The 27660-nt window shown below is 34.9% G+C and overlaps 2 protein-coding genes across 2 annotated transcripts in view; both read right to left on the bottom strand.

The window, feature by feature from the left end:
- Window positions 1-575: 575 nt before the first annotated feature.
- Window positions 576-27660, bottom strand: part of LOC106062593 (uncharacterized) — a 34361-nt gene continuing 7276 nt past the window's right edge. The window contains exons 4-10 of the mRNA XM_056014886.1: window positions 23697-23857; window positions 22299-22436; window positions 20899-21019; window positions 19783-19997; window positions 17360-17473; window positions 15963-16041; window positions 576-4925 (exon numbers count right to left, since the gene is read on the bottom strand). Of these exons, the coding sequence (XP_055870861.1) occupies window positions 4841-4925; window positions 15963-16041; window positions 17360-17473; window positions 19783-19997; window positions 20899-21019; window positions 22299-22326 (642 nt within the window). The 5' untranslated portion in view covers window positions 22327-22436; window positions 23697-23857 and the 3' untranslated portion in view covers window positions 576-4840. The remainder of the gene's footprint in view (window positions 4926-15962; window positions 16042-17359; window positions 17474-19782; window positions 19998-20898; window positions 21020-22298; window positions 22437-23696; window positions 23858-27660) is intronic.
- The window catches only part of LOC106052157 (brother of CDO-like), a 47093-nt gene continuing 43129 nt past the window's right edge, over window positions 23697-27660 (bottom strand). Inside the window, exon 5 of the mRNA XM_056016266.1 lies at window positions 23697-23857. Coding sequence (XP_055872241.1) covers window positions 23697-23857 — 161 coding nt within the window. The remainder of the gene's footprint in view (window positions 23858-27660) is intronic.

The following is a 27660-nucleotide window of genomic DNA, read 5'->3' as shown; positions in this document are numbered from 1 at the left end:
TTTTTTTTTCTTTTGTTCCGAAGTTCTTCATTCTTGTGAAACTTTTCACCCTTACAATCACAGGTAAAAATAACATCTGTCTGTACATTAGAGAAGCCATTTTTTTTTTAAACTTAGCGTATTTTTTTTTCAGGGTTGACATCGCCGTTACTTCATTGACTACAGTTGACCTTGTCATCACCTCTCCCGTCTGTATCCATGACTTTACTATCCAACTAAATCACAGCCACATAATGGAGGTGTGTGTGTGTGTTTCCCAACGCATGTCGCAAGTTTGCCATAGAGTTCGACTATTGGGATTCATTATTCCTCTATACGGTGATCAATGCTTTATATGTTCCAGCAATGACATAAGAGACTTCATAAGCTTTTAGAAATATATAAAGTGTTTCTGTCATTGGCCCTTAACATTACATGAGAATCTGAACTTCTTGATGCCATATTACACAATTTTCTGACTTGAACATTGATTTTCCTTGTGTAATTTTTTTTTTCTAATGTATATATCTGCAAAATAGAAATAAATACAAAAGAAAAAAAAAAACACAACAAAATGAATACAAAAATTAATTTTTAAGTATTTTTCTTTAATATCACCATATTATCCAAAGATTTTTTTTTTAAATTGCATATCCATTTCAACATAAAAAAAGTTAAATATTTGATCTAGCGATAAATCTGTTAAATCATTGGCAAGATATAGTCATAATCGCATTCATATTTCCCTGTAATAATGTTTTTAAAATATACTTTAAGTAAAGGGAGAAAATAAAAATAAAATGCACGCACTCCACTGACCTATAAAATAATCAAAGATAAAGGCACATTCCTCTTTACATATGATATGTACAAATGCTCCTTCTTCCCTAGTGCTATTAGATCATGAAATGGGTTGCCTGAGCAAGCAACGAAAATCAATGATTTGGCAGAATTTAAGTCTTTGGTTAATAATGCATGACTAGATGCATGACGCAGGGTACGAAATCATCTTTTTTGAAGTAACATCAGTATTTCAAAAGAGAAGATAAAAAAAATGATTTCAATGACATGCGTTTTTAATATCTTCTGACATGCCAGTTCAATTCCTGGCCTTCACGTGAGCCTCAAAAAATTGGGTCCGGCAGTACTAGTATTACTAAAAGCAGAAATTTTAAGCTTCGGAAAGAAGCCTTTACTAAGAACACACATAATTAAAAGAAAACTCTGAATTCGAACCTTTGCTGCCTTGCAGCTATAACCAACCATTCCAAAGGGTTAAGGAGTCAACCTTGTGGAAAACTCAGAAGTTGCCTATTCTTAGGCAGCCTGCAACATGCAGTACTTTTTCTTTATAAAACTTGAAATAAAAAAACTTAGATATAAGTGCAGGACACTAATAATTGAATCTCTTGACAAAGAACAAGACTTAAGATTTTAAATAAGAAGGAATAATTGAATTTCTAGATAGAAATTAAAAAATCAAAACTTTAGACCTAGAAATTAAAATGTATATCTAAATTCAGGAAACTGTAAAACATGTTTGGCCATTTGATCAAAATTAAACTTGAACTCAATTTATGTCACCAAAATTTGTCTCTGATTTAGTTTTGTTTGTTTTACATTTTTTCAATGTTCCTTCAGATTTAAAAATTATTCCAACCTAGCCCAAACCTCCTGCAGGAGGGCGGTGTGGTGGTGGTAGACGAGGTTTGAACACCATTGTCAAGACAGCAAACCACATCTATTTTATTATCTGTTCAATTTGTGTCATTGAATTTCCTTGGCGAGGCTATCATATACCGGTAATTAAAAGGTAACTAAAAAATACATGATTTGCATGGACAAATATTGCACCTTTTCGAATCGTAACAATCAACAAATTTGTTAATGTTACACAAATAAAACAATAAATATTTATCACACTGGGACAGAAAAAGATACATACTTTAAATATTTTTTATGAAAGACTAATTTCTACATGTCAGTCAACATTTACAAATTCCCAAAGGTTGTCTGTAGTTCACATATTGGGTTCTTTGCCTTATTTACTATTAGACAGTCTAAATGAACAAAATAACACTCTGATGGTCTTCAGTAGTAGGGCTTTGTGTAAAAAATTAAGAAATCAATTGGGAATGTCAAAGATAATTAATACATTTGAATTTACTTTTCAAAATAAAAAAAAATGGTCAATTTTTTTGTACAATACATGTTTAGGAACTAAACCATAGATTTAGGATTTTGTTTCTGATGATCAAAGATGTCTTTTATGAACAAATTTAGATTAAAAATAATTAAATTGTAATACATGTATTATTAAACCATAGATTAGTATCACAAAATAACAGCCCATTAAAAGAAATTGTTGTGCAAACAATGTTAGTAAATGATGAATATTTTGAAATCATCAACAACAATGTATTATTCAATCAAGTTTTTTAGATTAATATCACAATAAATTATTAAATTAGAAGAGAAAATCAATTAATGTTACACTCTTGCTAAAAAAACCTTTGTGAAAAAAATAGTAAGATCTTCATAATTACCTATGAATTGTTCTAATATTTATACAGTTTATAGCAGCGGTTCTCAACCTTTTAAGCTCGGCGACCCTTTTTACAATTTCTCACTTTGCCGCGACCCCCCCCCCCCTTATACACACAAAGCAATAGAAGAGTAGACAATAACAATCCATATTTTCAATGGTCTTAGGCGAACCCTGGAAAATCATCAATCGACCCCCCAAAGGGGGTCGCGACCCACAGGTTGAGAACCCCTGGTTTTTATGGTTGTATACACATACTTGACTTTTCACAAAAAAAAAGGCGAGCAATGCACTTCAATGATAGCATACCACACATCTTCCATCCCTTAACAAAGACACTGTTTTGACAAACTCTGTATAACCTTGTGTTATCTTTATCTACATTTCGTGTTTGGATGGCTTAAACTATTGGCGAGAAGTTATTAATTTTAATTTGTCCAGCCTAAATAGAAAAAAACAACAACATGGAGAATAAACGAAACAAAAAAAAAAAAATACAGACCTTCATCAACAGATGCCTAAGAAATATCTTGAAAATACACTGATACGAGAAAAAATAAAACATCAAACTGTAGATGGAAATAGAAATATAGAGGTGCAGATCTTAGAGAAAGTGGAGATGGATAGATCACTGCCTTAGTAAAGATACTAACAACAGTGGTAGACAGGCCTTAAAATTGAACTTTCCAGGGCACAAGGAAGACCAAAAAAGAACGTGGCGATGCAGTGTACGAGATGAAGCTGAGAGGACAGGAAAAAGCTCGGAACTAGCAAGAGACTGTGGAGAGTGACATGTTTTTAGTAAGGCCCAATGTTCCAAGAGGTCGTAAAGAAATGATGGTAATGAAATAAAAAATAGTTCAGTGTACATTGAATAGTATTTACACATCTACAAGTTTCACTTCTCCATCACAGATTCATCATATATTTACAAATGTTCAGGTACAAGTTCACAACTTATTAAATCTTTACATATATAGCTTCTCCTTTAAAATCTAAGATAAGCACATATCTAATTTCCTATGAACTTGAAGATGGATATGGAGTCCTATTCTTGCTTTAAAAAGCCAGCCACATACATGACATAGGTACATTTGGTCTTCTGCAAATATAACTGCTTCTTTTCTCAGCTTTTTCACAATCGTTAATGTGAAGCTCACACTCTTAAGGAATTCTTCGTAACATTTGTGTTGACCCCAACCCCAGAGAGCACTTTCTAGCACACAGCTCAATTTTTCTTTGGGGAGTTGTACCTTGGAATACGCTCTCAAGGTGGTCAACATAAGAGATATAGATATTATATAAGAGCCCTTTCAAGGAATGTAAAATGGCACCCTTCAATGACAACTATTGATCTCTCCTCATGGTGAGAAATATAAGTTTCATGCAATAAGGCAAAGAGGACAGCCATCAGCAGAGAACTAAGATGAATAAACAAGGGACATTACAAGTGACCAATTAATTAGTATTCTTTTCCAAAAGATATACAACAACAACTGTCAAATTTGTAAGAACATCATTACTGCCAATTTTGAAGGTTTTTGCTTTTTCAACTCATGAAAAATTAGCAACCTAATAATTATAGGAGTTGTAAAAAAAAACAACTAAAGCAGACAACATTGCAACAGACCCAACCTTCTAGTCTTGTGTGCGGTCTAATTTTAAAAGCAAAGATGGTAGTTAGGAAATGAGATTGTGCTTATCTTTGACTATGAAGATGGTGCTATAAAAATAAAGGTTATAATTAGTATCAGAAAATGTAAAAATTAAACTAAAAAATGACCAATTCACAAAAATCCTTAGACAACATTATATCTAGCTTAAAATTTAATTGAAACAATGTTTCAGTCAATAATTTGTTACAACTTTGTATCATACCATCATTGTCAAGTGGGATTGCTGTTTAATAATGTTAAACTGTAATTTTCTATCTAGAGATCCCAGGTGAAACTAGTGAACCTGACAAAAGATTTACATGGTGCTAATGTCTGTTAAATAAATATAAAACAGATTTTAAAAAATGTGTAAATTGGTATACCCTTAAACTACTATAGTTTTAATGATAGTCTTCAAATAGCAAATTTCTCTCATTAATTTTTTTGATTGGCTGTACATTAATAAATTCAATTGCTATTTCTTTGGTGAGGGGATATCAAAAGAAACTCAAAAGTCTATAAATACCCACCCAAAATAAAAAATCTTGACAAACAAGTCTTATTTTACAAAGATGTATCCATGGTTTGTGATGTCCTTTCCTCATTGTTGCCAGCCAAGGACCCATCCTCCTAAAAGTGGACATCCACTTCAACCTCGTATTCATGCTGTCTCAATATCACCAAAGTGAGGATTATCCAAATCTGAGTCCACTTGAGGCACTATTTCAGGATTGTTAGAAGCACCTCTGTGAAAATACATTGTAAAGAAAAGCTAGATTTGAGAATATGCACAGGGAATATAAATATATAGAGGGTTGCTTGGTTGGTTTAGTCAAATGATGATAATAATGTCTTTTTTAAAATATTGAATTTAATTCATATTTTCAAAACATTCCCACCTCTTAATGGAATTGAAACATTTTATAGTATTCCCCAAATTGTGTTAAGTTGTGTAGGTAAGTGAAATTATCAAAGTATGAATTTTGCAAGCCTAAGTGTCAATAGTTATCAATAGTTTAAATTTCTGTAAACAAGAAAATATGTCAACTGTGATATCTACACAAACACTTTCAAATACTCCAGCTGTGCACACTATTCTCTCTCAGACTCTAATTGAAAGGTGTGAGAAAAGCAAAGTTGCCAAAAATTCCAACAGGGAGATGAACATGGATAATATTACAACCATTAATAAGAAAAAATTACAGAAGAGAACTATGCAGCTATAGACAAGACATTTTACTTAAATGTCCAATCATCACTCTCCAATGGTACACTAACTCACTGTATTAAATAAATAATTATATTTTCAACAGTTGTTCATTAGTTATTTCAAAAGTGAGATCGGCTCTGTGTACATAATCAATTTGAGAATGTCATGTAGAGTTGAGCCATAGGCTCTTGAAGCTCTAAGCCAGTAAAAGCGAACAAGAGCTCCTTCTCACCGGCCTGATAAAACAGTGTGTTCTGCCTGATAGAGGGTCTTATAAGTATTTATATTGTTACAAATGAACAGTGATAGGTAGAGGTCAACGTATGACCCCGGCGAGATGACACAGCAGCGAGTGTCCTCTGGAATCTACATGTACAAACAAAGACAGGATGTGACGTGCCCTCACGTGTTGTTCCAGGGGACGAACAGATCTAAGTAGGGGGACAGTTACTAATGAACAGTGACAGATAGAGGTCACTACGTGTGACCCCAACTTGATGACACTGCAGCCGATGTTTTCTGGAATCTACATGTATAAACAAAGACAGGATGTGACGTTTCCTCACGTGTTATTTCAGAGGTACTAGCCGTGTTTGTGCAACTTTGGACAAGCGATTAGGGACTCTATATAAGCCAGAGAGTTAATGTTAAAGTCAGTCGTATGGAGTCGTGAGTGAGCCGTTACAGTCGATACAGACTATGTAAGACGTGTGCGGCTCTGTGGAAGAGAAATGTGTACGACTCGATGCAAGTTAACTAGGGTAGAGTTAACTGGAGTGGACTACTGTCGTTAAAGTCTATACAGCGAACTACAGTGGACTTGAGCCGTTACAGTCGATACAGTCGATGTAAGACGTGTGCGGCTCTGATGTGGTAGACTAGAGTACGACTTGGTTCAGCTTTGGGAGACCTGGAGCGACACTGGGAAGTGTGTCGTTGGTCTGTTACGACTTGGTTCAGCTTTAGGAGACCTGGAGCGACACTGGGAAGTGTGTCGTTGGTCTGTTCTGTGGAATACGGCTCGATGCAAGTTGACAAGAGATGAATTGCAACGAAGTGAAGAGATGAATTGCAACGAAGTATAGCTAACTGTAAATTGACAGATATTGTACAGTCTTCTACGCTACATGTTACATTGACGAATTGTTAGGGTTAATAGTCATTAAAGTTATATGAAACTGAAAGTTGAGTCGTCAAGTTCTTTTCTGTGTTTTTATTTGTGTGCCAACTAATACATCTAGCCAGAAAATTCAGAAATACGTAACAATTGGTGTCAGAAGTGGGATGTTTCTGGCTAGAATGTGTTCCATCAAACTTCTTATTGAACTTGACATGAAAGAACTTAGACAAGAGCTTCGAGAAAGAGGTCTACAGCTTAACGGAAATAAGGAAACGCTAACAGCACGTCTCAGACAAGCCCTGTTGGAGGAAGATGAGAACCCGGACACCTGCCAATTTGAAATCAAACCTAATATGATGGAGCTCCTGAGAACTTTGCAATACAAAATGAACTCGGTGAAAGAGAGCATTAAGAAGATAGAATCAGAAATCAACACCAGATTTTCTTCATTTTACCAGTTGACCAAAGCCATGAATGAAAATGAACAAATAGCAACCACGCCCAACAAGACAGTAGAACGAACAGATACGATAAAAGATCAAACGAGAATCATGATGAACGAGCTGCTGAACACCCTGCAGGATCAGATTGAGTCGACTGATGAAAGAGCTACACCATTGATGAATAGCGAACAATTGTCCAACCAAGGACGTGGCGATACAGACAATTACGATAGGGATGCTAGTGATGGTTGTGCTGTCTGTTACTGTGATAGCAAACCAAACGAATGTGGCACACAAGAAATGAAAAGAGAAGATAGCTGTTACTATTTCAGCGAAAAGCAGAATGAGACCGCTGAAGAAACAATAGAAGAGACCTATAGTTTGACCGAAGCTTTAGCTACAGATAAACCTGATATGAGTACCTCAACCAGCCAAACAGATCAAGACAACGTTGGGTCTGCGTCCAGGCCTGTTGCTGTGGGCCTTAAAGACTTCTGTCTTCTATCTGCCATTGTCTACGAGAGGAACTCGAAGCTGGATTATTGCACCCATGCGTTTGACAAGAACTGTACGTACGTAGCTATGCAAGAAGACTGTGAATGCCAAGAAATACACCAACAAGCTCTAGACTTAACAGAAGCTTTTACAGCTATCAAGGTAGGCGTGAGAAGCCCTGGTGATAGTCAAGGAATTACAATAGAAACTGATGCTGAAGTTGATGGACCTTTGCACGTTGAATGTTATCAACCTGCCCCACAGTCGAGTCCTCCAGACTCGGATGAAGGTGATGACGTGTTTGACAACTTGCCTTCAAGTGGACTTGCAGCTCATTCGCAAAGCACCCATCGAAGAATAATGCTGAAACAACTTGTTAGATCAACAGTTTTGATGACTACAGCTATGAAATACAATGCCTTCCTATGTGCTAAGTCGCTGCCATCAGCATTGATCGACAAGAAAGCAAGACAACGACAACGACATCAACGCAACCAAAGAAATATCAAATGGAGGAGGCGGAGAAAGCGACACATGCAGAGTGCAACGTGGATGGCTCCAACAAGATCAAGATACAAAACCACCCCTTCTCCCACTGATAGACCCCCACCTGCATTTATGAAACTTCATAGCCCATTTTGTTAGAAAACAAGCCCACCACTTCTCCCACTGATAGACCCCCACCTGCACTAATGAAACTCCACAGCCCATGTTTTTAGAAATATTCTGTCCGGGACCATAAACCAAAGAAGAAAGCCTTACGAATCAGTTGAAAGTGTGAAGCCACTAAAGAATAATCTAAGAACATTCCTCATTAGAATAGGTTTGATGAAGTATAACAGAGGTTTTAGAAGAACGATAATTAAGTCAGAAGCACGAAGGACAGAAAAGAAGTAGTTTAAGATGTCAGAACTGTAATGAGTAACCATCTGTGACAGATTTGTACAAGAAGATCAACCCAACAGGCATCGTACAAACCCAAAGTCAGTTGCTGTTGTAAGAAGAGCATGTGAATATTGCTGTACTGTGATGAACCTGTGTATCTCTGAAGAAGCTCTGTAAAAAGATGCTGGAGAATGTAAAACTCAGCCAGTGAAGCACGAACTCGTTAGAATGCTGATGAATTTTCTCGACAAGAGTGCCCAATGTCGTCATCTGAAGATCGATGTTTCCATACCAAGATTGATGAAAACATTTGTGAGGACCTGCTGAAAAATGAGGATTTGGCTCCCATTCTTCTATGGAAAGAAGATGGACAACGGCCAGATTGAAAGAACATCTCTGAGAAGGGGGCAACCACCAAAGCTTCCTTCTTGATCGTCGATCGATTTCATCAGTATCGTGGTGAAGTAGAATCTGTTCGGGACGAACAGATCTAAGAAGGGGGCAGTGTTACAAATGAACAGTGATAGGTAGAGGTCAACGTATGACCCCGGCGAGATGACACAGCAGCGAGTGTCCTCTGGAATCTACATGTACAAACAAAGACAGGATGTGACGTGCCCTCACGTGTTGTTCCAGGGGACGAACAGATCTAAGTAGGGGGACAGTTACTAATGAACAGTGACAGATAGAGGTCACTACGTGTGACCCCAACTTGATGACACTGCAGCCGATGTTTTCTGGAATCTACATGTATAAACAAAGACAGAATGTGACGTTTCCTCACGTGTTATTTCAGAGGTACTAGCCGTGTTTGTGCAACTTTGGACAAGCGATTAGGGACTCTATATAAGCCAGAGAGTTAATGTTAAAGTCAGTCGTATGGAGTCGTGAGTGAGCCGTTACAGTCGATACAGACTATGTAAGACGTGTGCGGCTCTGTGGAAGAGAAATGTGTACGACTCGATGCAAGTTAACTAGGGTAGAGTTAACTGGAGTGGACTACTGTCGTTAAAGTCTATACAGCGAACTACAGTGGACTTGAGCCGTTACAGTCGATACAGTCGATGTAAGACGTGTGCGGCTCTGATGTGGTAGACTAGAGTACGACTTGGTTCAGCTTTGGGAGACCTGGAGCGACACTGGGAAGTGTGTCGTTGGTCTGTTACGACTTGGTTCAGCTTTAGGAGACCTGGAGCGACACTGGGAAGTGTGTCGTTGGTCTGTTCTGTGGAATACGGCTCGATGCAAGTTGACAAGAGATGAATTGCAATGAAGTGAAGAGATGAATTGCAACGAAGTATAGCTAACTGTAAATTGACAGATATTGTACAGTCTTCTACGCTACATGTTACATTGACGAATTGTTAGGGTTAATAGTCATTAAAGTTATATGAAACTGAAAGTTGAGTCGTCAAGTTCTTTTCTGTGTTTTTATTTGTGTGCCAACTAATACATCTAGCCAGAAAATTCAGAAATACGTAACAATATTTACACTGTGGTTTCAGTCACTCCAGATTAAAGATGTGGACAAAGGTAGTGTGCACCAGGAACCACACTGACATTTTCCTATTCTATAACACAGTACATAATCTGTCATAAGCATACTGTAAAAACTAAAGATACTCTAAAATCTAACACTTATCTTAATATCATCATTTAAAGAACATCTATTTGACAATTCTGCTTCATTTGATTTTGAACCAGAAGTCTTATTTAAATCAATGCAGAAAGTTTATTTATAAATTGAATACTTCTATATCTTATTGGTTAAGGAAAGTGTTGAATATTTATCTTGACTTTCAAAGAGAGAGAGATTTTTAAATTGATATTAGAAAGTGTCTGGTATTACTAAATACCAATAGTATCATTTCATACACCCCCAGATCTACAAAGATGTCAAGGCTAGAATCAGTGGTAACTAGTAGTTAACTGGTGACTGGGGTCTGTCTGATTCATTGCTTCTATCCATTTGTTGTGGTTTAAATAGAAAAATAAAATCACGCTGGAAATAGAAAATCAACTTAATTCAATAAGGTTACATTCAGCCATCATGTTGCAGTCATTGATGAGTCTTGACATTCTGAAAAGCCTTCTTAAAGAAAGTTTCTTCAGATCTAAACCTCTCTTCTCTCTGACTATCTCCCTGATCTTTGAAGAAGTCAAGACAACCAAAACTTCCTTGCGTTAAGCTGACATAGAATAAGATAACTGAAATACATACTTGCATTATCTTTCAAGTGACGATGATCCATGGATTAAAATATTTTCAGAAACACATAAAAAAAAAAGAAAGCTAAGCTGCTAAAAGTATAAATATTGATGCTTCTGAAGCATTTTATGTCTCAAGAAACAATGTTTTTCCATTGTACATTGTATTGTAACTTTTCATGTGAATAAAGATCTTAGATAAGCATTAGCAGTCATAGGTTTGGGCATTTGCTGAAGCATATTAACCTTCCCTTCAAAACATAAAATCCTGGTCATGCAATCCCCTGGTTATTTAATCCCCTGTTAATTTAATCATTAAAAAAAATGATCAATTTCAGGAGGTGCGGTGGCTAAGCGGTAAAGCACTTGGTTTCTGAACTGAGGGTCCTGAGATTGAATCCTGGGATTTTTAATTTCAGGATTTTTGGACGCCTCTGAGTCCACCCAGCTCTAATGGGTACCTGACATTAGTTGGGAAAAGTAAAGGTGTTTGGATGTTGTGCTGGCCACATGACACCCTCGTTAACCGTAGGCCACCGAAACAGATGACCTTGACATCATCTGCCCTATGGATCACAATGTCTGAAAGGGGAACCAATTTAATCATTTTCCATTAATCTATATGCTATATTACCCAATTAATATGAGTCATTGTGTTATCTTGCTGTTATAACTTTGCCTTAAAGAACTAATTTCATCTAATAATCTAAACCAGTCCTTTTTTTTTTGTAAAAAGAATAGGTGCTGGTACTCAGCGATGGATGACCTAACTTTTAACTACTAATACATTTATAATGAACGTTAAAATGCAAGAAAAGTAATAATGTTTTCCCCACATTGAAAAAAGTGCCAATACGCCGTACAGTACGTACCGTCACAAAAAAAACCCACTTATCTAAACTATGTATATTGCTAAGACTCTACTTCAGGCTCTCAGCAAACACTGCTCAACATGACACAAACAACTCAGGCTCCAAATGAAATAACTCTTAACTCTAATGTCTAATAAATTTACACTAAATATTGTAAAATAGGCAGCACAATGACTGTACTAACACTTCACTGCTGATAACCATACTGCTTTGTTAAATTCTACTGGACTCTGTCTTGTTGCCAGTCATCCTGGAGTCTAATGTACATGAACGACTTTACTCAAGAATAACTGTATCATCCTATCTTGCTGTGACATAAGGGAAAGTTGACTATTATGACTAATTGTGATGGTAGGTCTGATTTCCCTTTAGAAGAGTATTTAAGGTAATGTTAAAATTTACCATTTGTTCCTAAGTTACCACCTTAACCACAGAACCTTGCTGTGTGTTGTATGAACTGTAGATATTTTTCCTGTTAATAACTGGTCGTGTGTCTTCTTAGGGTACTCAGTAGAGGTATGTCCTGCTTTGGAGATCTTTGGACTAAATATATCTTTAATCAAAATTGTATTTTATATATGTTTGATTATCTAGTAGCCTCAAATGATTTCCAGGCAGCCTATTTTAAACTCTAATGATTTTAAACCTGAGGTAAATGTTTTTTTATTCCCAAGCGTAACATATATCTTCTAGCCTTATGTGTGTGATAATCTCAAATTAGTTTTGAATTACCCGAAAGGCTTTCCTGAACGGATGACTATAAGTGGAATTCCCTAAGGCTTGAAGTTTATCTTGATCGTATTTTGGCTACAAGTGCAAATGTGTTGGCCTGAAGTCTAGACCTTAAAATTTTTTTCCTTTTGTTATTCCTAATGAGACGTAAGATTGCCTTATGGCATTGAATTGTTATATGTATTTTTTTGTAATATATGACTTATGCACTATGCATACTATTTTAAGGTGTGTAACTTTAAAATTGTTTATTTTTGTTTGAGAAGGCTTGTGTGCTATTGCCAGTTAATTACACATTTATTTGACTCTTATTGTACAAAAAAATATTTGTATATATATTTACCTGAAATTTTGTTGTCTTATGATTTGCATACATTAGAATAATTATATAAGTAGTAATATTTTAAATATATTGTTAATCTTGATGGTTTTTTTTCATTTGTTTCTGTTTGATTAAGGGACTAACAGGCTAGCACATTTGGGTCTATAATTAGACAAGGCTATAAGGTATGGAGGAGGTAATGGAAAGAAAATTACATGAACCATGATTTTGCTGCTACTAATTTATTTCCTTATGCTCATATTTTCTGTTTATCAAAATGGTTTCTTTCACTTTTGTATTTTGTCACCATGAATATGGGTTGCATAATTTAAACTTTATGATAGCTTTTCTTTTATTCTTATCATCATTGACTAATCTAGACTATGGAGAGAATTCATAGCACCTATGTGCTATAAGTTGAGACGGTTGAATGACATATTGTGATTTGAGATAAACAGTATCTGTGTGTGAATTGTATCCATATTTCTACAAATGTATGAAAATAAGCATTTTGTTTATGAAAATGTGTATTTGTAGTCAATATAGGTGTATTTCCTTTTAAATATGTATACACAAATACATGTTCATTATATTATTATTAAAGTTTCTGTCTAAAAAAAATCAGAGCGTCATTGGATGAAGTGACCATGATATTAAGAAACCAAGGGATTAAATAGACATGGATCAAATGGCAGATGATTGAATGACCAAGGGATCAAATAAACATGGATCAAATGACAGGTGATTGAATGACCAAAGGATTAAATAAACATAGATCAAATGACAGGTGATTGAATGACCAAGGGATTAAATAAACATGAATCAAATGGCAGATGATTGAATGACCAAGGGATTAAATAAACATGATCAAATGGCAGGTGATTGAATGACCAAGGGATTAAATAAACATGATCAAATGGCAGGTGATTGAATGACCAAGGGATCAAATAAACATGATCAAATGGCAGGTGATTGAATGACCAAGGGATTAAATAAACATGAATCAAATGGCAGATGATTGAATGACCAAGGGATTAAATAAACATGATCAAATGGCAGGTGATTGAATGACCAAGGGATCAAATAAACATGGATCAAATGACAGGTGATTGAATGACCAAGGGATTAAATAAACATGGATCAAATGGCAGGTGATTGAATGACCAAGGGATCAAATAAACATGAATCAAATGGCAGATGATTAAATGACCAAAGGATTAAATAAACATGAATCAAATGGCAGATGATTGAATGACCAAGGGATTAAATAAACATGAATCAAATGGCAGATGATTGAATGACCAAGGGATTAAATAAACATGAATCAAATGGCAGATGATTGAATGACCAAAGGATTAAATAAACATGGATCAAATGGCAGATGATTGAATGACCAAGGGATCAAATAAACATGAATCAATTGGCAGATGATTAAATGACCAAGGTATTAAATAAACATGAATCAAATGGCAGATGATGGAATGACCAAGGGATTAAATAAACATGGATCAAATGACAGATGATGGAATGACCAAGGGATTAAATAAACATGGATCAAATGGCAGATGATTGAATGACCAAAGGATTAAATAAACATGGATCAAATGACAGATGATTGAATGACCAAAGGATTAAATAAACATGGATCAAATGACAGGTGATTGAATGACCAAGGGATCAAATAAACATGGATCAAATGGCAGGTGATGAATTACCAAGGGATTAAATAAACATGGATCAAATGGCAGATGATTGAATGACCAAGGGATTAAATAAACATGGATCAAATGACAGGTGATTGAATGACCAAAGGATTAAATAAACATAGATCAAATGACAGGTGATTGAATGACCAAGGGATTAAATAAACATGAATCAAATGGCAGATGATTGAATGACCAAGGGATTAAATAAACATGGATCAAATGGCAGATGATGGAATGACCAAGGGATTAAATAAACATGATCAAATGGCAGATGATGGAATGACCAAGGGATCAAATAAACATGATCAAATGACAGGTGATTGAATGACCAAGGGATTAAATAAACATGGATCAAATGGCAGATGATTGAATGACCAAGGGATTAAATAAACATGAATCAAATGGCAGATGATGGAATGACCAAGGGATCAAATAAACATGATCAAATGACAGGTGATTGAATGACCAAGGGATTAAATAAACATGAATCAAATGACAGGTGATTGAATGACCAAGGGATTAAATAAACATGATCAAATGACAGGTGATTGAATGACCAAGGGATTAAATAAACATGGATCAAATGACAGGTGATTGAATGACCAAGGGATTAAATAAACATGGATCAAATGGCAGATGATTGAATGACCAAGGGATTAAATAAACATGAATCAAATGGCAGATGATTGAATGACCAAGGGATTAAATAAACATGGATCAAATGGCAGATGATTGAATGACCAAGGGATTAAATAAACATGGATCAAATGGCAGATGATGGAATGACCAAGGGATCAAATAAACATGATCAAATGGCAGATGATTGAATGACCAAGGGATTAAATAAACATGATCAAATGGCAGATGATGGAATGACCAAGGGATCAAATAAACATGATCAAATGACAGGTGATTGAATGACCAAGGGATTAAATAAACATGGATCAAATGGCAGATGATGGAATGACCAAGGGATTAAATAAACATGATCAAATGGCAGATGATGGAATGACCAAGGGATTAAATAAACATGGATCAAATGACAGGTGATTGAATGACCAAAGGATTAAATAAACATGGATCAAATGGCAGATGATTGAATGACCAAGGGATTAAATAAACATAAATCAAATGGCAGATGATTGAATGACCAAGGGATTAAATAAACATGGATCAAATGGCAGATGATTGAATGACCAAGTGATTAAATAAACATGGATCAAATGGCAGATGATTAAATGACCAAGGGATTAAATAAACATGGATCAAATGACAGGTGATTGAATGACCAAGGGATTAAATAAACATGGATCAAATGGCAGATGATTAAATGACCAAAGGATTAAATAAACATAGATCAAATGACAGGTGATTGAATGACCAAGGGATTAAATAAACATGGATCAAATGGCAGATGATTGAATGACCAAGGGATTAAATAAACATGGATCAAATGGCAGATGATTGAATGACCAAGGGATTAAATAAACATGGATCAAATGGCAGATGATTAAATGACCAAGGGATCAAATAAACATGGATCAAATGACAGGTGATTGAATGACCAAAGGATTAAGTGATGGGGATTAAGTGACTGAAAAGCAATCTAACCAACAATAAGAGGATATGTTCATTTGTTGATCACATTTCTCTTGATATACCATACCTTGCCAAAAACCTAAGCAACTTAAACAGAGAAACATTTACATTGTTATTGTTTTCTATATCAGCTAAACTATATAAAACCCATGTTTTTGTAAGCAAAAAAAAAAAAAATTAAAATTACTTACGCTTGGGAAAACTGTCTATTGTGATATTCATTTAATTCCTTAACTGGATCCAAACCAGCTTGAGTCTCTCTTTTGTCAACTTTAATGGAAATATAAAGTTAGTTTTAATATTTCCATCAAGAAGACGAAAAATAAATAACAGATACAGAACAGAAAAGGTGTTTCTTTTTATATCCAACTGTTAATGACTTTTTTTGTCTTTTAAAATTAGATAATATTTATATAAAGATAACGAAGGAGTAGCTTTCCATAAATGTTTGTGTGTAGGCTATAGGGGTGAACTGGATAGTATCTCCAGCTGAATATTCCGCCATTTTTCACTATCCTTCCATATTTGATGGCTACAGCCAAATCTCTCTGTAGGATAGTTGGCCAGATAGTAAAAAGTACACTTGTACCTATTAGTATGTATAAAGTGGACTTCATTCCATTAAGTGTTTTATGGATTTTATAAAAATTTATATTTAAAACATAATAATGTGCTTAAAAATATATGAATATGCACCAAACACCTTTTATTACATAAACAAAGCTTGTTAATATATGTATATATAAATGAAACTTTACATTACAAATGCTCTTTACATACAGAGCAGCAATTGCGATCAAATTTTAAAAATATTTTGGTTGTTATGTTATGTTCCTTGACCACGCTGACCAGAAGTTTATCTAGCTGTGCAGGTATATTTCCAGATGTAAAGATGAACAACTACCATCCCTCTTTTATTTGTTTAATCCATCACATTGAGTTTATTGATAGACAGGTGATCACATGTCAACTACAATGGACATAGGCTTAATGTCAGCATATTGACACTCTCTAGAGGTAACAACTTATAACAGCCAAACGATTGTGATTTAAAAACTCCATGATCTGCTCACACCTATACTTGCTGCATGTTTCAGAGGACATGCCTGATGCAATTTCTGTCATTATGTATCAAATGTATTGACTGTAGAGTGGCACTATTGAAAGGTTACTAAGTCTAGCATAATATGCATAAAAATATTGAAAGTTTGTAAAAGGCTACTAGCTTTAGAAGAGAGTACAGAAACAAGAGAGATATTTCCATTTGTACAACACTGCTAGAATAACCAATAGCTGGTAAAAAAAAACATACACCATTTTACACAGCACTTGTTAATTAAAAAAAAAGTCTTTGGTATAGTTTGTAGAAGTCAATTTACATCTTATTGTTTTATTACATGTTTCATATGTTACTTCAAAAATGAAGATTATTATATTTCCCTGTCAAATTTTCCATAATGAAAGGGGTGGTTGCCTGGCAACTGCAATGACAGAGCAAAGCGTACCTCACAATCAGACAGCCTTCCAAGTCTTTAAAAAAAACAAACATACAAAATGTTTAAGTCAATATCATTATCTAGGAGCTCACCATTATAGCTTCTGCGATGACTCATTTGTCGAATGATGAAGATGAGGCTGACTAAGACTACCAACAGCATGCCAATAAAGAGCACTACATACCAATATAAAGTCCAGGTCACGTCTACAAAGAAAATATATATATTTAGAAAATATATTTAGAAAGTTATAAAACTTAATGGCTATATAAAGAGAAGACCAACAAGCAAATAGCTAAATGGACAGAAATAATGCAATTATGGAATACATCAAAACATTTAATCCCCTGAATGGTTAACTAGTAAGGACCCAAAACTGAAACAAAAAAGTTTTTTTTAGTGTAATATTTTCTAAGTATTCATCATTTTTTTTTCTTTATGAGTTCTCAAAGAATATAGATACAAAAGCTACTAAAACAGACTTGTTAGAAAGGTTATTTTAAGCACTTTGACTTAGACATACAGTATAAAAAATGTATTCAAGGCCGTCATTTTTTTTTTTCTTTATGAAATGTATAGTATTAGTTTAAAATAATGTCTCTTAATGACATTTATTTTTATATTTATTTTTTATTTTAATGTTATCTTTTTAGAGAACGGTATATCAATTCTACCTGGTAATGATAACAAATGTATTAAATTTTGTTTTCTAAATCTAGCACAAGACTAAGTCTAGATTAGCATTTAGTAATTTATACACATTTAACATAGTCTTTAATACACATTCTATATTCAATTGTACACAGTTATAGGATCATTTATACAAATTTATTGTAAGGATATATGTGTGAGTTGATGTTATTGTATTTCTCCAGTACCCTTGATTAGAGCCCTAAATGCTTGAGTGTACAGTTTGGGCTAATTTCAGATGCGAGTAAGAACATGAAACATACATCATCAAAATCAGAATATTTTAGAATAATTTTTGTTGATGTGCTTAATTTGTATAGGTGTCCGCGGGTCACATAAAATGCTCTGGATGGCTGCATGAACAATTATTTCTTTTGCTGACAACACAAGAATTAATAAAAAAAACAATTAGTTAATTAACTACTGGTATTTAATTATTCTGTTTGGTATATTGAACAAGGAAAAGAAATTGTGCTTAGCTGAAGTGAAAGTATAAGCTGAATTAGTCCCCTTTATGGGTGGCAGCTTGAAAGTAAGTTTGAAACAAACAATAGATAACTGAATCTTCTTTTTTCCTACACAACTGACTGTGTGGTTAGAATTTTCCCAATATGTCAAGCATAGCATATTGAGAAAACTAAAAACATGAAACAGAGCTAAGCAAAAACAATTGGTAAAAATATTTATAATCGCACAGATTTTTTATTGTTAGTCTAGATCTGTCTGTGGCATTTTACGTCTCAAGAGACGATCTTTTCCCTTTGCAACTTCTTGTGTGACTAAAGAGGCCAATCCTTGATACACAGCTGCGATCGCAGTTTGGGCATATATAATCACCAGGCGCCGTTGCATTTTCACCCTTCTTTCTGCTTCTGTTGTGTATGACATCTGCAATCCGAGACCCTTCCTTTATGCTCTCTCTCCATGTGGATCTGTCCAGTGCCACCTCTTCCCAGTTGCCAGTGTCAATTTTGAAGAGCTTCATGTTGCATTTGCATACATCCGTATAACGTAAAAGTGGGCGACCAGCGGCTCTCCTGCCTTCTATTAGATCGCCATACAGGATGTCCTGTGATAGTCGACCTACTGGCATTCTACAAACGTGGCCAAGCCAGCCAAGGCGTCTGCTGCTGATAACAGAGCGGATGTCCTGGCATCCTGCTCTATGTAGCACTTCCTCATTGGTTATCTTATCTTGCCACCTTATTTTAAAGATCCGCCTTAGGCATTGGAGGTGGAAGACATTCAGCTTTTTTTCCTGCCATGAGTAGGTTGACCATGTTTCACTTCCGTACAGCAAGGTCTAGTCTAGATCTATTACAAACTTAATTACATAACTGATCCAAACTAATTAATACAACTAAACTTCGTATAATGTAAGGTTTCCCTTTTAGACCTTGTGGTCTCTAGGGTAAATGATTTTAAGAACATGGTTTCTGTGGCCTACGGTTTAAAAGGGTGTCATGTGGCCAGCATGACAACCAACCTCATTTACTTTTACCCAACTAATGTCAGGTACCCTTTAAAGTTAGGTGGACTCAGCGGCGCCCAAAGATCCCGAAATAAAAAAATCCCAAACTTCACCAGGATTCCAACCCAAGACCCCCAGTTTGGAAGCCAAGCGCTTTATCGCTCAGCCACTGCACCTCCCAAACTTCGTATAAGCTTTTTTTTCCGTAAAAGTATTTTTTATGTTTATTTTTTAAAACAGATTTCGTTTTTTTGGGTTATATGTAATTATTAAACAGTATGTTCAAATAAAACTTGGTTTAAAAGAGACTTAAGTATCTTGTTTTCTCATTAAAAGAATTAAACCAAGACTAACCTGGTTCAGGTAGTTTGCTTTTTTCTATTACTTCTATTGAAATAAGTTTATACTCGTACTTATGAGAAATATTTAATAGATAAAATCCCAATATTGATGCTTGTTCTTCTTTGGACATTGAACTAAAATTGAAATAAGCAACATTAAAAACTTGATCATGGAACGTAAAATTTGGAAATCCAACCATATTGCTGTCTTTTCTAAAAAAGGTCCAACTGAAAGATAAAACATTTAATATATATGTTGAATGTATCCACATAAAAACTTTCACATTTTTAATTCATATGTATAGGAAAATTCTAAAAAGGAATGACGAAATAATACTATGATTTAAATTTTAATTGAATTTAGATTTCTTAAAAACAATGAGTTTTAAATAGGAAAAGTAGGCCTCTTTATTTGTATTACCAAGATGGTTAGCCAAAATAAAGAAATAAAATTAATCTCCTTAAGCATCTTCTTTGTGCTGAAGAGCTCTTCTGGAGAAACAGCGTTTTATTTTTTCAGCAATGAAATCATGACCATATAATTCACCATACAATGCGTTGTCACCAATTCTCTCAACATAACAAGATCAAGAGCTTCTCAATAGTCAGCATCTATATCCATCGTTTTTTTAATCTATTTTAATCTCACTCATATAACATATGTTGGGGGCAGTCAGTTTTCCTAGTGTCGGTTGCAAGTTGTTTAGTGAATATTATGTGGATTTGTCAAAAGATAGTCAATATGCTTGTCGGACTTGTTCAATCCAAATAGTCCATTAAATCAAATTTAAAAATAGTTTGGCTGAGTATAGTAATGACATTTGTTACACTATGAATATATTTAGACTCAATGTGAACAATTATTTCTACTTTAGGACAGTGTTTTCTAAAAGCTCTATGGCTATAATGCAGAAGTTTTATATGACATATGAACTTAATTGAAAAATTTTCCACTTCAAACTTGTCTTTCAAACATGGATGTATCTTGGAGACGGTGGGTAATATTAAAGGAGTGGTCACCCCTTCTACCCTTCTCAAACAAAACAAACAACTTTTGGTCAATTGTTGCAAGTAAGGAAAGGTGTGAGAATAACTGCAGTTATAGAGAATAAAGTTTATAACAACTTACTTGAATGTCAGTTTTTCAGAGATGTCACTAGTTGCAACAACTGTAAAGTTTAATATGGTTTGCACATCATAAGGGTCTATGATAATATTTTCCTCAGGTGCTTCGACAATTATTATGGGTTCTGAATACATAAAAGGAAAAAAAGTTATATATTTTTGTACATCGTAAAACAAAACTGTGAGTGAATGATCAGACAAAGAGGCAGCACAAGACATCATGATTTCAATTTCTTTCTCCTGTTCTTAATTGATCACTCTTCAGAGGCTTGTGGTGGGATGTCACATTAGGGATCAGCCGGAAGAGAATTGAGTTCAATCGATCTAAATTTGCATATAACTTGATACCAGGTGACATCATGGCTCTAACAGTAAGCTTATGAAAACAAAAAGGAAATAGGGTAACTCAATAGTTCTTAGACCATGTGATTTACATAGAAAAATAACATGCATCTGCTGTAGTTTCCCGAGTGCAGTAGGCAATATGACACCATACAGGTTGAAAAGGGTAAGACCCATTTTGAGCAGCAATTTTCAATTCATGTAATTCTTAAACACTTTTTGTTAATGTATTTTTTAAAAAATGACTTGAGACAATAGGGTCTCATCAAGATGTCAACAAAGGTTCAAGATAAATCCATGAACCTTTGACCCAGGAAAGGCTTTAATCCCCTGGCCTGCTCGAAGGATTGGCTTTTCACTGACACAACTGTTTGAAGGCCCCCATCAATAAGATTATCATTTAATGCCTTCCATCTGTTCATAGGTCACAGTCCCTTGAGCCAAGGCAATGGGTTCTCCCATCCCATACAAGCCCATGAGGGGACACTGCATATTCCTATTATGTATTGACACGTTCCGTGGAGGAGCCATCATCACCCAATGGACCTTGATGCAATGGAGAAGACTGGTTAGCAAGCCTTTTCTCCATCCTCACCACATGCAAGTACACTCACTAGAGAATAACTGTGGCAGTCCACTGGAGGCTAGGGTAGTTCTCGTTCTAAGCCTATCTGCTTTACCAGACAGACGTTTCCAGTGGCGGCGCTATGCTGAGGTGACAGGAGCTGGAATTTCTGCAGCCTTTCTGCCTAGTTTGTTGTGTAAAAATTATAGCCCACCAATTTAAAGTAGATAAACTTCTACTACTTGACATTTATTGTTTGCACTTAAAACATTGAAAGATGCCAATACCCAAGGTAAACATCTAGTAGTCTACTAGTTTTATTATTGATAGTTATGTCACATATTACTACTTTTTGGTAAGTGGTTAGCTTAATTATATTTCTGATCATTATTTTAGGGGGTTTTAGGTGACTGCTGGTAATATAATTAAAAAAAATGTATGAAAGATGTTTGAGTAACAGCAGAAGCACAAATTTTCATTATGGTCACTGTACTTACTCAGAACATTAATGCATCCTTCACCCATGGTCTTGCCAACAGAATTTGACACTACACAAGAGACACAACAAATGTCCGCAGGTTTTTTAACCGATCTAATTGTCAGTGAGTAAACGTCAATATGAAATTTAAGGCTATCTATAAAGAAAAAACACACTTTTTCACAATCATTGAGATTTAAAAAAAACAAAACAAAACAAGTTGCTTTAAGCAGTTAAATAGATGGGTAACTCATCAGACAACACAAAACAGACTTTTACAAAAATGTTGCCATTGATTGTCATTGATTAAATATTTTGATAATGTGAAAGCTTATCCTAACATTCTTGGATAATTTATTTTGTTCTGAGGTACCCAAATTAAAACAGATGCTAGTAAATATTAGATGACAGACATGAAAGAAAACAGAAATACATTTTTCTCGCTCCCCTTGACCAGATAAAAAACCTGGCTACATATATATATATCATATGTGTGTGTGTGTTTGTCTATCAAAGAAAAAAAAAATAGGCAGAAGATACAGTTTTCTCCACCTTACCTATCTCCTCCTCAACACCAAATATAAAGTTTTAAAATTATCCTTTTTAGATTGTATTACTATGGCTTTATGCAATTAGAGATAAATATCTGAATTATATATGAAGACCATAAAAAAGGTATATTTAATAAGATATATATTATAGAGTTAAAAATAATACATCAATGGGATTAGTAATATCTTTGTAAGCATTAAAATATAAAACTGAGAATGAAAAACTTGTATTAATTTTATTATTGCGCTTTATTGTTGTGGCTGAGTGGAGAAGTGGTTTACTTATGAACTGACTGAACTCTGGTTCAAAACTCGGTCAAGACCAGTATTTTGAATTTCTGGATTCCTAGGACACCTCCAAGTCCAACTAACTCTAATGGGTACCTGGGGGAAGTAAAGGTAGTTGGTTGTAGCTCTGGCCACATAACACCCTCATCAACCATCTGCCATAGTAGAAGATTAGCTTTACATCATCTGACCTATAGATCTATCACAATGTCTAAAGGGGTAATTTTCTTACTATTGTGACAAAAATTTCAACATATTTATTATCTTAATGAATGTGAAGTAATATTTTGAAAATACAAAGTGCTGCAAATGTAGACTAATAAGTCTAATTAGAAATCACTTATAAATGTAGAGCAAGTTTTGTTTTCAAGTAAAGTTGCATTCTAACATGCATGTCTATAGTAGTATAGTATAAAACGTGTTCATCAATTTATAAATAAGTGCTCTATCATTGTATGGAAAGAAAGAGAAAATATTTTTTATTACTAACTCAGCAAGGCATATACACTCAAAGCTAAGATCTATACTAAAACTTCGTATAAAAAAATGTGTGTTGGTTTTTAAAAGAATAATATTACCTAGGTGTGAATCAAAATGCTTTTCCCATTGATCCGCCAAACAGGAGGGGAAGGTGAGACCTCATCTGTAAGAGATCTTGCCAGGCAGTGCATTTCCACATCTTTACCTTCTATTACCGTAGCATCTTTGGGGCCTTGATTCTCCCTGAAGATAGGTTTATCTTTCAAGAGACAAACAAAAAATAATTAAATTTCAAACTGAAAGCAGAAATCCTTTCTGAGTCATCATTGTAGCACTATACCTTCTATGAGTTGCCTGATTGGCTTTTTACTTGTAACACAAAATATTATATAGAATATGTTTCTTTACTAAAAAAAAAAAAACATTACAAAAATACTTTATTAAAAAAAAAACAACTCCTTTATACAATTTATAGAACGATTTTTTTTACTTTTAATAACTAATGAATTTTAATTTAATAAATGAGAACATTTTTTAAATTTCCAAAACCTTCCTCCCCACCAGGAGAAAAACTCCTGGTTAAGCAAATATTGTATAACTTTGAAATCTCAGGAGATCAAGAGTTAATAAATTTCCAGGCAGTATCTGTTAACTCTTTCTCTCCCAATTGACGATGACAACATTGATTTGACCCCTATTAAACTAATTGGATTTTTGGATTTATAAAATTTAATTAGTGTTGTGTAAAAGAGCATACATTCTCTTTTAATTCGATACCAAATATAACATTTTCTGATAACGAAGAAAAAAGTTATTTAAGTTTAATCATAACATGTTAGTGTAATACAAATAAGCCAAATGAATAATACTATAGGAAACAGTAAAATAATTACGGAGAGCAAGAGTTAATACTTGATATATGCACTGGCCGATCCAGAACTTTGGAGGGGGGGGGGCCCAAACCCTAACCCTAACGCCCAGTAAACCCTAACCCTATGCATAAACGTGCGTACAGCATATATATATATATATAGTATATGATATATATGAGAATAAAATAAGACTGTTTCTCAATCTTCGGCAATAAAAACAGAAAAAAAACAAGTCTTTCTCTTGCAAGCTTGGGGGTCTGTAAGCTTGTTCAGTGGGGTTCGGGGCGAACCCCCCACGCCCAAAAGCGTTTTCTTGCATTTTTCTCTGCAGAAACGCATTCTTCTGACATCTACAGCTCATTATTTATCAGTGGTGTTCGGGGCGAATCCCCGACGCCAAAAGCGTTTTCTTGCATTTCTTACTGCAGAAACGCATTCTCCTGACATCTACAGCTTATTATTTATCAGTGAGGTTCGGGGCGAAGCCTCGACGCTAAAAGCGTTTTCTGGCATTCTTCACTGCAATAACGCATTTTCGTGCCCTACAGCTCATTATTCATTCTATTATAAAGTGCCTTTTGAATAATGAGAAAAATATTCTAATATGAATTTATAGTCCCTTAATACATTGCAAATAAAACCGATTTGTTCTTTGAAAAGATTAGATACCCCACATATTTAGATTAAGGTTTTGAGGATCTCAGCCGAAAAAAAAAATTCGATTAATAATATTCAATAAAATTCTAGCATACATTGTGAGTTATAGTCCTAAATTTATTTAACTAGAAAAATATGAGATAGAGTAAAGGTTGGAAAAAGTCGACTAGGAAAAGATTATCTGGCTTTTGAACTCATCTCAACCGTGACTGTTATATTGATTGCATTTTGCATTAAAGAATAGGGGTTGGGCGACTCGATATAAGAATTTACTTTATAGCATATATAAATTATATTAGTGACAGATTTTTTTAATTTTGTAATTTCTTACTATAATACAAAAAGAAAAAGTATTGATTTGTCCGATGGGGGGAAGGGGATTGCATGTATCGCACTTCCACCTGTTTATATTATATAGATATTCGACTAATTTTGTTCACATACTATGATTTCTCCATAAAAGTAGGACCCCCCCCCACTCAAAGGGTTTAGATGGAAAGGGCGGTGGAGGTATTTTCTCTTCCCCTTCCAATCGGCCAACAGGTGAACGAAATTATATAAAGACCGGTTAAAATACCAATAACAAGTTTTAATCATATAGATATTTAATTGATTCTGTTAGCAAACTGTGATTTCTACAAATAAATAGGACCGCCCCCCCCTCGAAAGTTTATCGGCCTATACCCCCCCCCCTGGATCCGCCAGTGGATATATGTGAGTTATAGCCCTTAGGGAAACTCAACTAGAGTTGACAACATTTCTGGTAAACTTCTACAGCCTGGAGGAGAAACCATGATAAAAGCACTTTTTAAGATTTGGCTATCAGGAGAATGACCCAAGCCCTGGACCCAGTGGCGTAACTAAGGGGGGGGGAGGGGGGGAGAAATTTAAAATCCCCCCGGGCCCCCACCTAGGGGGGGCCCCCAAATGGGTGTCCGAAATTTATTTATAAATACATACATTAATATATTTGATTGACAAATAGTGTCAACGGGTGTCTTTTTTTTCAACATTTATGGATTAAAAATTTATCACAAAGACTAAACCTAGATCTAGGTCTATCAGTACGTTGACTTTGTTGACATTTTAAAAATATTTTTTCCCACAGAGATCAAAGTTTTTTTTTAAAGTTAGTTTTACATTTTAAACTTTGTTGCCACGAATAAAACTGCATGATATACAGCGAATTCCAGGTATCTTATTACCTTTACTAATAATAGATCTAAATGGCGAGTATTTTATGGCTACACTAATTAACCTTGAAGCAAAATTTACAGAATCGAGTATAACAGATCCAAAAGTTATTCTTAATAATGCAAGAATAGTCCATTATTAGGGTTTGGCGTCTTTAATTTCAGAATTAAACTTCACTCTCGAGTTATTACCCCTCTATTCATCTTTCCTCAATCCAATGGAAACTCTATTTTTATTTCCATCTAATCCTTTTGCTTTCGCACAAAACATAAACAACAAACAATAACGTAATATCATATAATATTAGCACATCCTTCCTTTTGAAGTTATTATCACACCCTTCCTTTTAAAGTTCTTAAGAGTGATATCTACCATTTGGAGGCCCTATGCAAAACTGATCGCGCGGGGCCTAGTCTGGGTAGGGATGAGCATAATGTCAATATTATTTTTTTTTGAATTAGAAAATAGGCCTACTTTCGTCTTTGCAATACATTTTTATCAAATGAAAGCTCGAAATGCCACTTTTTATTTATTGGCACCCCAAAATGTCAATTTCGTCTATTCTTCAGGAGATTTGAATAAATTCAAAAAAAGTTCAGGACTTTATCGTATATTTTGCCTTTTCATGAGATTTCCTGGAGGCCCTGGAAAATCAGGAGGTCACGAAAACCCTGTTATTTTATATACGTTATAATGGTTTAATTTAATAATGTACACTTGGAATTAGCGCGTGTCCTATGAAAGCGCGGGGCCCACTGCGACCGCATAGGCTGCAGTGGCATAAGGCCGGCCCTGTCTACTAGGAACTTTAACAATTCGTCCACTTCTGGTTGTCTTGACTGGCACAACAAGTTCTCTAGACGTTGGTCTATAACTGTCTGTTTCGTTTGTTCCAACAGTTTGCAGTTCATTGTCTCCATCGGTATCATAGTACCCAGAGATGTCTTCATCGAAACTCTTATTCAAAAAGCGTTGATTTCTTCTGTATGTTTTTCCGTTTGTCTTTAAGATGTAAGATCTGGGTGCTGAATGTTTTTATGACAACTGCTTTCTGCCATGTTTGACCTAGACGAACTCTCCGACAGAATAATCTTTAGGTAGTCTTGCTTTTGCATTGTATTTCACTTTGCTTTTCATCTGTCGTTCGTTGAGTAATGTCTCTGCATTTTCAGCTACCGATGGTTTAAATAGTTTGGGATCAGTTCGAATGATTCCCTGAGTCTTCTACTCGTCACCAGTTGTGATGGTGAATACGGCAGTCCACTTATCGGAGTATTTCTATACTCGAGCATAACGAGATATGGATCTTTCCCACTTTTGTATGCTCTGAATCCTTTTG

This window comes from Biomphalaria glabrata, chromosome 17, assembly GCF_947242115.1.
Source record: "Biomphalaria glabrata chromosome 17, xgBioGlab47.1, whole genome shotgun sequence".
Classification (NCBI taxonomy): Eukaryota; Metazoa; Mollusca; class Gastropoda; family Planorbidae; genus Biomphalaria; species Biomphalaria glabrata.
The sequence above is the reverse complement of the archived record's forward strand: the minus strand, read 5'-3'. Positions and strand labels throughout refer to the sequence as shown.